The following is a 12,148-nucleotide window of genomic DNA, read 5'->3' as shown; positions in this document are numbered from 1 at the left end:
ATGGCATCTAATGCAGATTGCACATGTTATAAATTGGCTCTAGAATTCAAGAAATCCTAAATCCCAGTATGGAAAATTAAAAATAGCATGAAGGTGATTGTGACGTTGGTGCCAGTCGGCAGTTGCACATACTTTACTGTAGACACGTAAATGTAATGTAATTACAAAATGTAATGGATTTTCTACTTGGTTTTTCTTTTGAAAAATAGAACAGTCAGATGGTTTATGCAGAAAGCTGGAAAAAGCATGTGTTAGTCCAAAACCCCAAAAACCTTGGGATAAAGATGCCTGGGAGATTGCAAGGGAATCAATTAAATTACTGAAGAAACTTGGAGCTGGTCAGTTTGGAGAAGTTTGGATGGGTAAGTTTACAAGCCTTTGGTTTGCTTAGCGCTTTGAAAAGGATCTTTAAATATTCAAAATGTCACTGAAATATAACTATATACAGTGCAGTTTCAAGGATCCAGATTCATCCCTGGTGTTGTTACTTAGATTTCATTGGAGTAACATCAGGGATGAATTTGGCCCAATATATATATATTTGCAATCAGCATATTAAGTCCCAGAAAATGCCCTCTCATGGGGAAAACCAGTGGGAGAGGTAAGGTGGGCAGTCAAGCTCCTTGTAGAATTTTCTCTGATAGCTTTTGTGGGGAGTGAGTTCCCCTATGGAAGAAACTGTGGTTTGACTCTCAGAATTCATGGGTCTCACAGGATCTGCCAGACCCTTCTGTACTGCCTCTTGATCCACAGTGGTTCCCCCTGGTTCTCTGTCAGCACACATGTAGGAATTATGCTGATTGCTTCCCTTGCAGGTAGAGATCCCTGGAACTCTGCCCTAAAGCCTTACGCTGTAGGGCTATGCAGATTATTTGTTGTACCCACTGTCAGGCTTTCTTTTTTTTTTTTTAAAGCCATGGTGCAATAGTTTTCCACTATAAGGGCAGTTCTACAGGAGAAAAGGTTTGCCAATATAGCTCTAACGGCAAACCCTCCTAGTAAAGAAACAGCTCATACTGGCGGGGGTGGGAGTGACTTTGCTGATACAGCTTGTACCGGCTTCCCAAGTGAAATAAGCTATACCATCAGAGTAACTTTTATGTCAGTATAATTGCATCTACACTCTGGCTTCTGCCAGCATAGAAATGCCCCCCCCCCCCCCCCCAAAAAAAAAATCACATTCCTAACCAACATTCCTGGCAAAAGTTTCTAGTATGGACCTGTCCTGAGCCTCAGGTCCTTGATGTGTGTTATCCCTTTGTTCTTCTTTCTTCCTCTTCCTCTAAATTTTGAAAATTCACTACAGCGTAAATAGGAAAGTATTGGATGTCACAGAGTTTGCGCTTTGTCAGTTTCAAGGAGGGAAAGTAATATTCTATGCAGTGGTGTTGTAGCTGTGTTGGTCCCAGGATATTAGAAAGACAAGGTGGGTGCGGTATTATCTTTTTATTGGACCAACTTCTATTGGCGAGCTTGTCTCTCTCACCAGTAGAAGTTGGCCAAGCTCAAAAGCTTGTCTCTCTCACCAATAGAAGTTGGTCCAATAAAAAGATAATACCTCACCCACCTTGCCACATGTAAGGTTAGTCAATTTCAAGTCAGTGCACACAGCACTCCATTCTTCCACACATGTGCACAGCACTGTAAGCTAAGGTAGCTTTTTAGACTTTCTTGTAGACATTTTCCTTTTATTTATATGATATATATAAAATCACTGTTGGGGAGCATTTTCACGATTTCTGCACCCTCCGTGAAATCATCATTTCAACAGGGCTATATTCATAAGGGCCTCCCATTGACACCAATGGGACTCTTTTAGCTTTATAAACTACATGATACCTCGGGTTTGGTCCAACACGTTTTGCTAGATGTCTCTACCTTTACAAAATACTCTCTTAAAATCAGGGTAAAGGTGTTTATTTGAACACTTGAAATACGAAACAAAATGTGTGTTAGTAAATAATGTGCAAAGCTTCAGCATCTCTTGGTAAAGAGAAGATTGGAAAGTAGCACATAGGAATTGTCATACTGGATCAGAACCAGTGATCTGTTTAGTCCAGTATCCTGTCTCTGGCTTTGGCAAGTACCGTCTGCTGCTCAGGAAGGTGTAGAAACTCTGTAGTAGGCAGATTTTAGAGTAATCAGCTCCAGTATTGTTTCATCTTGGTCTCCAAAAGTTAGAATGTCCTGAAGACCCAAAAGCATGAAGTTTACTATTTCTTCGAAAACATGTTTAGCATTAATTATGATAACCCTCGTTGTTATTGTTATCCATCTAAATATACAGTTCTTTTTTGTTCTTGGCTTCAACGACTTCCTGTGGCAATGAGTTCCACCGTCTAATTACACGTATGTGAAGAGTATTTACTTTTGTCCATTCTGAATTTTCCACCTTTTAAATTTCATTGTATGTTCCCTTGCTTTTGTGTTATGAGAACAGAAGTTCCTGATCTACCTTCTCTATGCCATTCATTATTTTATATACTTATGTCCCTTCTTATTCATCTCCCTTTGGAGGAAAATCAATCCAGTCTTTCAGTCTTGATGTCCCTAATGCTACTCCTCACCCTTCTCTGAATCTCCTCTTCACTTTCATAGGTCATCTTTAAAGAATAAACATTTTCACGTTTTTAAATAATAAGACACAGTAGGCAATGCATTTCTGAGCAATCAAAGCTAGTCGGGAGGTACAAAGAGTGACTCTAGCCACCCAAAAAAGCATAACAGTCTCATAGGAACACACTATTTGGAATACTGTTGTTTTGAAATGGTATGTGTATATATAAAAGTAAAGATCTAGATCTGTATATTGCCATGGGTGTGGCATCCTTGATAATTAAACAGAAAGGTCTAATTCAGTGATACATTTAATCTTTGACTATAAAACATACTACTTGCGCTCTGCTTATATAACTGAATTATACGTTATGACTGAATGCAGCTTTTATCTTTCCTCATGAGAAGAAGCTTGAGAAGGCCTCTAGCTGTGAGACTCATGAGTGATGCTTACTCACTAGTTAAGACAAGGGTCAGCCATTGTGCATTTTTTCCCTGTGTAATACACCAGGTCAATAAATATTGTGACTGACCGTGAACTGCTATAGAAAAGTCAGTGTGGTATGTTGTCATCTGTTGAAATTGCAGCTAATTTCAGGAAGCTACTAGTTCTGCATACACATGCACAAAAATTAAAAGGGGGTGTTTCTGGTTCAAGATGTTTCCTCTTGTTTATGTGATGATCTTGACATGGGCTAAACATTTTCCTCTGTGGATTGTTATTACATTATGTGGGAAATTACTGTACTGTGAAATTGAGTAGCGTGTTTCCTCTCACTCTCTGCATCTTTTCTGAAGCAAGAGAAGCTGATTTGCATGGTGGGGATCCTTTCTGAACAAGTGTGATTAATCTTAGAAGTGAAGACATTGTAGCTAGAAAAGATCTATTAGGTCATCTAGCCCAGGCCCATGCCAGGATAGGATTGGAGTAAGCACCACAGCCTCATTTATTAATAGTCAGCTCCTTAATGCTTCCCTTAGTTTGGAAATAAGATGGTTATATTCTCTGAATGATAAATTACTTCTGCCTTTATGGGACAAAGATGATTCTTTTAAGCAATATTATGTACCAGGTACAAACCACAATCATGGTTTGATTTCTGAAGAACTTTCTGTTAGTAGAAGGAATGTAACTAGTTTTATAGTTACAAAAGGGTGGGAGGGAAGAGGGGTGTGTGTGTGAGAGAGAGAGAGAGAGAGAGGGAGATCACATCTGCTAGCAGCAGTGTTGTTATGGGTCTGTCAGCATCTCTTTGTTTCATTTTTATTCAAGAGTTTATAGTTCAGTCGTAAACATTCCTGGAGGGTTTGAAACTTGGTGTAAAAGGCTTCATCTGTGATTTCTTTTGGGTTTAAAAGAACTTGGCTTGACTCATAGGACGACTCAAAACACACAGGGATCTGGCTATATCTCCTTTTGAATATGTACATGGAGCAGTGCCCTTTGCTCTTTTTATATGCCTGTGCGGGGAATAGGTAGAACTCTGTTGTTTGTGCACCAATAGTGCTAACCACTCCAATGTTTGCATGGCTGAGCTGGGTGTGGAGGTGGAGTTGCTGTTCCACTTCCCCACCACAGTGGTTAGGAGATGTCGACTGATGTTGAGGGAAGTGCATGCTATAGGCATTGAAAGGAAGCAGAGGAGTCATTCCTCACTGTGCTCCCGGCCAGTGCCCAAGAAGTATTCTACCTGTTTCAGCCGCTATATAGCCTGAGATGTTCTGTGGTTTCAAGACAACCTTTACTTCTGTAACTCAGAGTAGGCTCTTAAGATACAATTTTGCAGGCAATTATTGTTTTGGAGCAGGGAATGAAAGGGCATATTGTACCGGTTAGTTCACTAATCTTTCATCTCTGGTTTTGGAGATCTGTTTTGAAAATCCCTTCTATTTATAATGGACATCACAAATCCATATTACAATTTGCTATGATTGAATGTGTGCAAAAGTGTAGTGGAAGTTTGGCCGCCCAAGACTTTGCTCCAGCCAAAATGATCATTCTCTGGGCCATATTTAGTCCTGAAGTAAATATGTACTATTCCACTAACTTCAGTGGGATTGCATTCTCACATGTAGAAAAGTGTGTAGCCCTCTCATGTAAATGGATTGGCAAATTCCCCATTCCTACATGTCATTTCCAGCTCCACGTTTCATTTTAAAAAGCATTAACTGTATGCTGAGTTACTACTTTCCACCATACAACTGACCAAGTGTTTTAGAGTGTTGCGTTCGTGCATTTGTACAACAGTTGCATTGACATGATAGATCTAAACAGCACTATAGAGCAGTGTGTCCATGTTTTATGCATTATTGTCCCCAGGTATTTACTGACATGAGTCATAACATACTCTGGCATTAATAACTAAGTGAAAGTTCTCAGTTAGGCTAAGAGAAAAGTTAACATAAAAGGAGTCCTGATGGTTTATTTTATTAATGAGACACATTGTTCTTGCATCTCAGGTGTAAAGGTTTCTTGGGTTTGAGGTAGTCTGGATGAGAGTGTCTGTCTGTAATATTGCACTCTTTTTAGTATCTTTTTATAAAACTATTAAAGAAGGGAATGGAAAATTTCTTACTGATAATTTCCTTTCTGCTAGTAGCATTTCCCGCAATTCTGGATATCTGGGTTGCTCTCCTCTCTCTGAAGCTCACCGAGGCAGATCAGTGTTTTGACACCGCACAGTCTGGCCATGCTCATTTGCTCCTGCTTGCTATTGTATGAGTTATTCCCAAGTTGTAAAATATGTATATCATTATTAATGAATTTCCAGAGATAATGAAATAACTAAGTATAAGCTGCAAAGAGTCCTGTGGCACCTTTTAGACTAACAGACATATTGGAGCATAAGCTTCCGTGGGCGAATACCCACTTCGTCAGATGCAGTAACTAAGTATACTAGACCAGGGAAGGTGGTCATACGGTAATGATTCCACTTACATCTGACCCTTGCCTTTATAAGCCATCCAGAGTGGGTTGAAGATGCTGCTAGCAGAAAGGAAAGGATCAGTAAGCAAGTTACCATTCTGCAATCCAGTGTCTCCACCATTTCTGGACATCTGGGAAATAGCGAGCAGTGAACAGATGTAGAAAGGGTTATGAACCAAAAGTCTTGTAGGAAAGCAGCCTCGTAAGAAAGCAGTACCCCCCAGTTTTATGAGCTTGATCAAGAGTCTCTAATATTTCTGGACCATCACCTGCAGCATGTTCCCACGAAAGAAGACCTCTGCAGAAGATAGAAGATCCACCTTGTAGAGCTTGCCTAATGAAGGTGTTAGCTGTAGACCAAATGGCTGCTTTGCAACTTTCCAAAGTGGACGCACTTGCTCTTTCCGCTTTGGAGGTTAAGTATGTCATCAGGTGCTCCTTGATTCCTTATGGGACAGGAACCTCTGATTTTAGGCTTCCACCTAGCGATGGAAGACTTGCTCTGAGTCCCTGGCATTTTGTGTGGAAGGACACAAATAGGGAGCCCGATCTTCTCATGGATTCTGTATGCTTCAGAGATTTTCAACACTCTTTTGATGTCTCAGATGTCCCACGCCTTTTCAGTTGGATGTTGTGGTTTTGGACAGAATGAAGGATGCACAACCTCTTACAAAGTGTGGGAGGAGAAACTTACCTTGGGAAGAAAGGATTCTGGTGTGTTGAATGCCACCTTGTCCTCTTCAAACATGCAGTATGGCTCCTGTATAGATGAGGCTGCCAGCTCCAACACTCGCCTGGGGGACATGCCAGCTACTAAGAAACAAATCTTAATGGTTAAATAAAAGACTGACCCTGAAGTCAGAAGCTCAAAGGGATAACTAGTCAGGGCCCTCAAAGCTGGAGGAAGGTCCCATTTCAGAAAGAGAGGCCTACCACTTGTCTGGCTAATTGTACTGCTCAAAGGAATGGGATTACCTGTAGATTGTCTGCCAGAGAGCCCAAGGATCCTGCAGATAGCATGCTAATAAGGGCAGACACTTGACATACATCAGTGCTGGGCTGAAGGCCTCTGTCTATGCTTTCTTGAAGAAAGTCCAGAATGGTTGAAATTCCTGGATTTCTGGGATTTCCATTGTACTCTTTGGCACCAGTAGTTGAATCTGGACCAGAAATAGGAGTATGCTCTTAATATCAGGATTCTCTTAGACTAAAACAATATCTTAATAACTATGGAGGACAGACTGAATCCTTCTAGTGTTTCCCTCTGGGCAGCCAGGCTGTTAGTTGAAGCCGTTTTAGGTACGGGTGAAAGATGACCTTGTGAGAGGATGTCTGGTCTTCATGGATACTGGAGTAGGGGCTCCCGGGTCATCTCTGTCAGCTCTGAGAACCAAGGACTCCTTGGCCAATGAGGAGTTATCAGTAAAGTAGGCTCTGTGGCCAACTATGCAATAAGGCATCTGTTTCCATGGATCTGGGGTCTGCATTCCTTGTGAAGTATTTTCGCCTTTTTGTATTCATACAATTTGGAAAGAGGTTGATTGAAGGGGGGCCAAATGTCTGAAGGATGAAATCAAAAACCTCCTGATTCAGGTACCACTCAGAGTTGTTGACCCTGACCTGAATCAGTGGCCCTGTGCACTGCTGACTGTGATGGGGCTCTGATCAGGATGTTGCCGAGGAAAAGGTGCAGATGAGTCCCCTGCAATCTGAGTTTGGCTATTACCACCTACAACCTCTTTGTAAGAACCTGGGTGGGGGGACAGGGGTAGGCTGAATGGAAGTGTTGGGAATTGATAATGTTTCCTGCTGTAGATGAACCTCAAAAGTCTGCAGTGGCATGGGAATGTAGAGATTGCGTCGGCTAGGTCTACTGAAGTCAAGAGGTCCCCCTGGAGCCAGGATGACACCACAGAGGCCAGGATCTCCAACCAAAACTTAATTGTCTTCATCCACTTGTTGAGTCTTTTGAGGTTGGGAATGACACTCTCATACCCACTGTGTGCTTCTGTACAATGAAGAAGATGGAGTAGAACCCAGAGAATCTCTCTTCTGAGGGAACACACTCTGTCACTCCCACATCCAGAAGATATTTTGTTCTGTATCAGGCTGTGTGGTTTTTGGCATTGTAGGAGCTGGGTGACTGGAAGAAGATCAAATCAGATCAGATGGAGCCCGCAGCTCAAGGAAGTATCCCAGGCTCATTTTTCCCTGACCTACTTGTCTGTGGTCAATGGAAACCCTTCCTTGAGGAAATTGGAAATCCTGCCCACTAACTCCAACTCAGGGTAGAAGCCTATGTGATCTTTAACATAAAGTGGATTTTGCGGGGTGGGGCTGAGGTCCCTCTAGACTTCCCCCAGACCTTAGCTCTACTGTATTCCCTCAGAGAATCTGTTGCCTCTGTGCTGGTATCTCTGTGAAGATGAGGAGAGAAAGCAGCACCTCTCTGTGAAGGCTGATCTATATTCTCTACTGAGGGCCTTTAGTGGGGAAGGGAGAGACTGTTTTGCAACACTGCCGGCCTCCACTTTTCTCCAAAAAAGGAGGGAGCCTGTGAATTTGGCTGAGCACAGGACGTGTTTAGAGTGAGTATCCACCTTTCAGGGTCAGAGCCATAGATGGCGCCTGGCTACTGAGTCGGAAGCCATGGCTCAGGTTGAGAATCTCATTGCATCCATTGAGGCATCAGCTACAAATGTTATTGCTAGGGAGGGTGATCTCTGTCCTTGAGGCTGTGAGATCTTCCAGCCAGGAAAGAGATGCTCTTGCAAAGCAGGTAGCTGCCAGGGATGCTCAGAGGATGGTGGAGGAGGTTTCAAAGCCCTTTTTGAGAGTGGCCTCCATTTTTCTGTATGTGGGGTCTTTAGGGTACAACTCTCCTTCTGAGTGAATAACCGTGTCGCTGGGGAGGGAGGCTACTTTGGTATCTCAGCAATGGAGCCCTTTGGCTGCTGAATGTTACAGAGCCTGAGGTCACACTCGCTAATAGCTTGCCCTTATCAGGCTTGTCCATTCATTCCTAATCGGCTCCTCAAGGAGGAAGAAGGGGTATTGCAGCCTGAGGGAAGGATTTTGAGAAGAGAAATATGAGGCTTACTCTCAGGAGCCTGCTCGGGTTTCACAGCCAGACAGTTCACCTTCCTCAGTGCGGGGGAGCAAGAGGATGTGGCGGAATCAAAGGACTAGTATTTCTGGATTTTTTTTTTTTTTACTTTTTAGCTATTTTAATATTTTTTAACCTTTAATAGGACACTTTGGGAATATAGAAGTTCTGCTGTGGCTTTAGTGAGACCTTTTTGTGGCTTGCCTTCCTTTAGGCCTGGAACCCTCTCGAGAGAATCCTCCCACTGCTCCCATTCCCCCCCAGGATTGCAGGGGAGAGGACGTCCTTGTTCTTGGGAGGGAGAGAGGCAGGCTGATTAGAAGCCCTATTTCTTTCCTCAGGGTGCACAGGACCAACTTTAAGATGTGGCAGGGTGGGGGAGACAGGTGGTTGTGCAAGCCTCTCCTCTTTGTTCTGCAGAGATTCCCTGGGACTTACCTGACTCGAGTGGTCAGGGTCCTCCTCGCTTTTGGAGCCTCTTCCTCCTCCACACTGGGGTACTTGGTCCTTTTTTTCCCGGCGGGAGTTGCCGCCTCAGTGGGTCCCAGACCTCTGCCTGTCCGACTTGCAGTCCCAGGACTCCCACAGTTAGGCACTGACGACTGGGTGCAGGCTGGCATAATTCACCCTCTGCTGAGCTTGGGAAGGCTCCCATGTAGAGAGAATTGGTTGAATTTGATTCAATGCTTTCTTGACCACTCCGCCATGCCTGTAAGGGCAGAGGAACCAGCAGGAAAATGCTGCAATGGAGGCTTAGGGAGTGTTAAATCCTTGAGGGGTTAGCTGACCCCGGGAGGAGGAGGAAGGCTGAGAAGGAAGAACACTTCTCCACACTGCCCAAAAAATGGGCAAAAAATTTAAAACAGAAGGAGTAAGGACAGGAGCAAAAGTAACCACGCTGTGGGCTGCTGTGAAAGCAGAGAATCTGGCCGCAAGCAGAAGCTGAGGGGGCATGGCTATACATCAAAACACTGATCTACCTCTATGTGCTGCTGAGAGGAGAGCAGCCCAGGTGTCCAGAATTGTGGGAAATGCTGGGCTGCAGAAAATAAGCTGAGCCACAAAAATACCTTCACTAAAATGAAGGATTCTAAAAATGTACCAGCAAAACTTGTTGGCACAACTGATGAAGCAGTATGTAATTTCCCGTTTTACATGCACAGATGTGGGATTTTGCAGGCACCAATGGATGTGTTTGCAAATATCACGGGGCATTTTTACAATTTATACATATGCTGAAATTTTATCACATAGGGTCTGACTTAAACTTTAAAAAGGAATTAAGTTTGGAGTTAAAACAGGAATTTCATTTATCCATCTCCTTTATATCTGCTTATTGAAGGTAGCTAAAAAGAGTGGGTGATCACTCATATCCTATCACAATAGCAGGACACCCTGGGGTGTTTGGTAGACCTTGAGCCCGATGAACTTCCGTCAGTGAAGACAGTGGAGGAGGGCCCACGGTAGCAGAAAGTCTGCTGGGGGTGGGGGAGAGGAGGCGTTTCCAGTAACCCGGGTTGTGGCTGGGGAGGAAGTGGCATGATTAAGCTAATTCCCATTACAACCTCTGCCAGAGTAATTCCTTTGCAGCCTCTGCTGGACATTAAATCTGCTGTCACCTGGGGCAGGTCCTAAGGAAAGGGAAAAGTAGAAATGCCACCTGTCCATCCTCACTGTATACACATAAAGGTTTATGCAAATTTAGGTTGTCTGTGCAGATAGAGCACAGCTTCAGAGCAGCCAAAACTATTATGTAAACAGTAGAACCAGGAAATTATTATTATTATTTATTATTTGTACTGCGGTAGTGCCTAGCAACTCTAGTCATGGACCAGGACTCCATTGCGCTAGGCATTGTGCAAACACAGAACACATAGACAGTCCCTGCTCAACTTGATGTCACTGACTTGTACAGACCCAAACCTGAAGTCCCTGTGTAATCCACCATTCAGTGTGTGTCACATTCTGTGCCAGCTACATAGATAACGGGGGCTGGTAAGCTGCCTTACAGTGAGTCAAGAGCCTGAGTACCAGCCTCAGGGCAGACTGTTAGGAAGCAGGGCACAACCCCAAATTGGTTGTGAGTTCTATACTTAGATTTTACCAACCAATTATCAAGTGCATAAATGTCAATATTACCTTACAGTATGGGCTACAGTTGCTATAAGTGAGATTATTGCATGCAACAACTCACCAGCTTTCAATATAGTCTAAACACAGTCTGATAATTCTAATACCTATTTAACATACTAACACACAGGTGAGCCAGACTGATTCCAGCTGTGTATCTGTTAGTGTTCAGTCGAGACGTGGGGATCTTGGCATGAGCTGGGATCTGGTCTGCCAGCCTCGCATGGGCCTGCTGCAGCTGCCAGCTAGTGACATAGTCCTTTAGCTCAAATCCTAAAGACTTATGCTCTTAACTTGTGGGAACCTAATTCAATCCTCAGCAATGACCAAGTTGATGGTCATTGCACTTAGGTAAAAATCTCTTCAGAATTCAACCTGTCAGAAGTGAGGCGGCTTCATGCATTATACACCCACTGGATTTGAAAGGCTTTTTGCCTGAGTAAGCAGTGCACAATTGGACCCAAGCACATTCTGAGATAGTCAGGAACATGAAGTCTGGTTATCGCCACACTGCTCTTTCATCTGGTTTGCTCTGCTCTATTTGACAAAAGAAGTGATTTTTCTCTCCATATTTAATACAGGGCTATAGAGGACCTACTGGACAAATAACTGGCCTTGCTTTTTATTGCTTTCGTCAGGCTTTTGTTTGTTCTGTCACCACAATAGGATTATGCTAAAACGGACTTTATTTATTCAGGGAGGTACTGAAGTCAAAGAAGCATAGAAATGTAGGGCCAGAAGGGATCTCTAGAGGCACTGAGGCAGGACCAAATGTATCTAAACCATCCCTGCCAGGTGTTTCTCTAACCTGTTCTTAAAATCCTCCAATGATGGGGATTCTCCAGTCTCCTTTCAAAGCCTGTTCCAGAGTTTAACTACCCTTAATAGTTAGAAAGCTTTTCAGAATATCTTTCCTAAATCTTCCTTGCTACAGATTAAGACCTTTCTTCTTGTCCTGCCTTTGGTAGACATGGAGAGCAATTGATCACCACCCTATTTATAGCAGCCCTTAACATATTTGAAGGCTATCAGATCCCCCCTCAGTCTTCTTTTCTCAAGGCTAAACAATGCCCACTTTTTAAAACCTTTCCTCATAGTTCAGGTTTTCTAAACTCTTTGTCGGTTTTTTAGCTCTCTTCTGGACTCCCTCCAATTTGTCCACATCTTTCCTAAAGTGTGGTGCCCAGAACTGGACAGAGTATGCCAGTAGAGGACTCCACCACAGCTGAGTAGAGTGGGACATTACCAACTATGTTTTACCTACGACACTCCTGTAGATATTAGCCTTTTTTCTTGCAACTGCATCACATTGTTGACTCGTAATTGATCTGTGATCCACTATAACCCCCAGATCCTTTTAACAGTATTACTGCCTACCCGGTTATTTCCCATTTTGTAGTCATGCATTTGATTTTTTTTTCTTTCTAAGT

General features: G+C 43.2%; 1 protein-coding gene across 2 annotated transcripts in view; it reads left to right on the top strand.

Annotated features, from left to right (window-relative positions):
- Positions 1–12,148, top strand: part of LYN (LYN proto-oncogene, Src family tyrosine kinase) — a 94,637-nt gene that overhangs the window by 41,842 nt on the left and 40,647 nt on the right. For both annotated transcript variants that reach the window (XM_048840706.2, XM_048840705.2), the window contains exon 8: positions 210–362. In XM_048840706.2, coding sequence (XP_048696663.1) covers positions 210–362 — 153 coding nt within the window. The remainder of the gene's footprint in view (positions 1–209; positions 363–12,148) is intronic.

Source organism: Caretta caretta, chromosome 2 (genome assembly GCF_965140235.1).
Source record: "Caretta caretta isolate rCarCar2 chromosome 2, rCarCar1.hap1, whole genome shotgun sequence".
Taxonomy (NCBI): Eukaryota; Metazoa; Chordata; order Testudines; family Cheloniidae; genus Caretta; species Caretta caretta.
The sequence above is the reverse complement of the archived record's forward strand: the minus strand, read 5'-3'. Positions and strand labels throughout refer to the sequence as shown.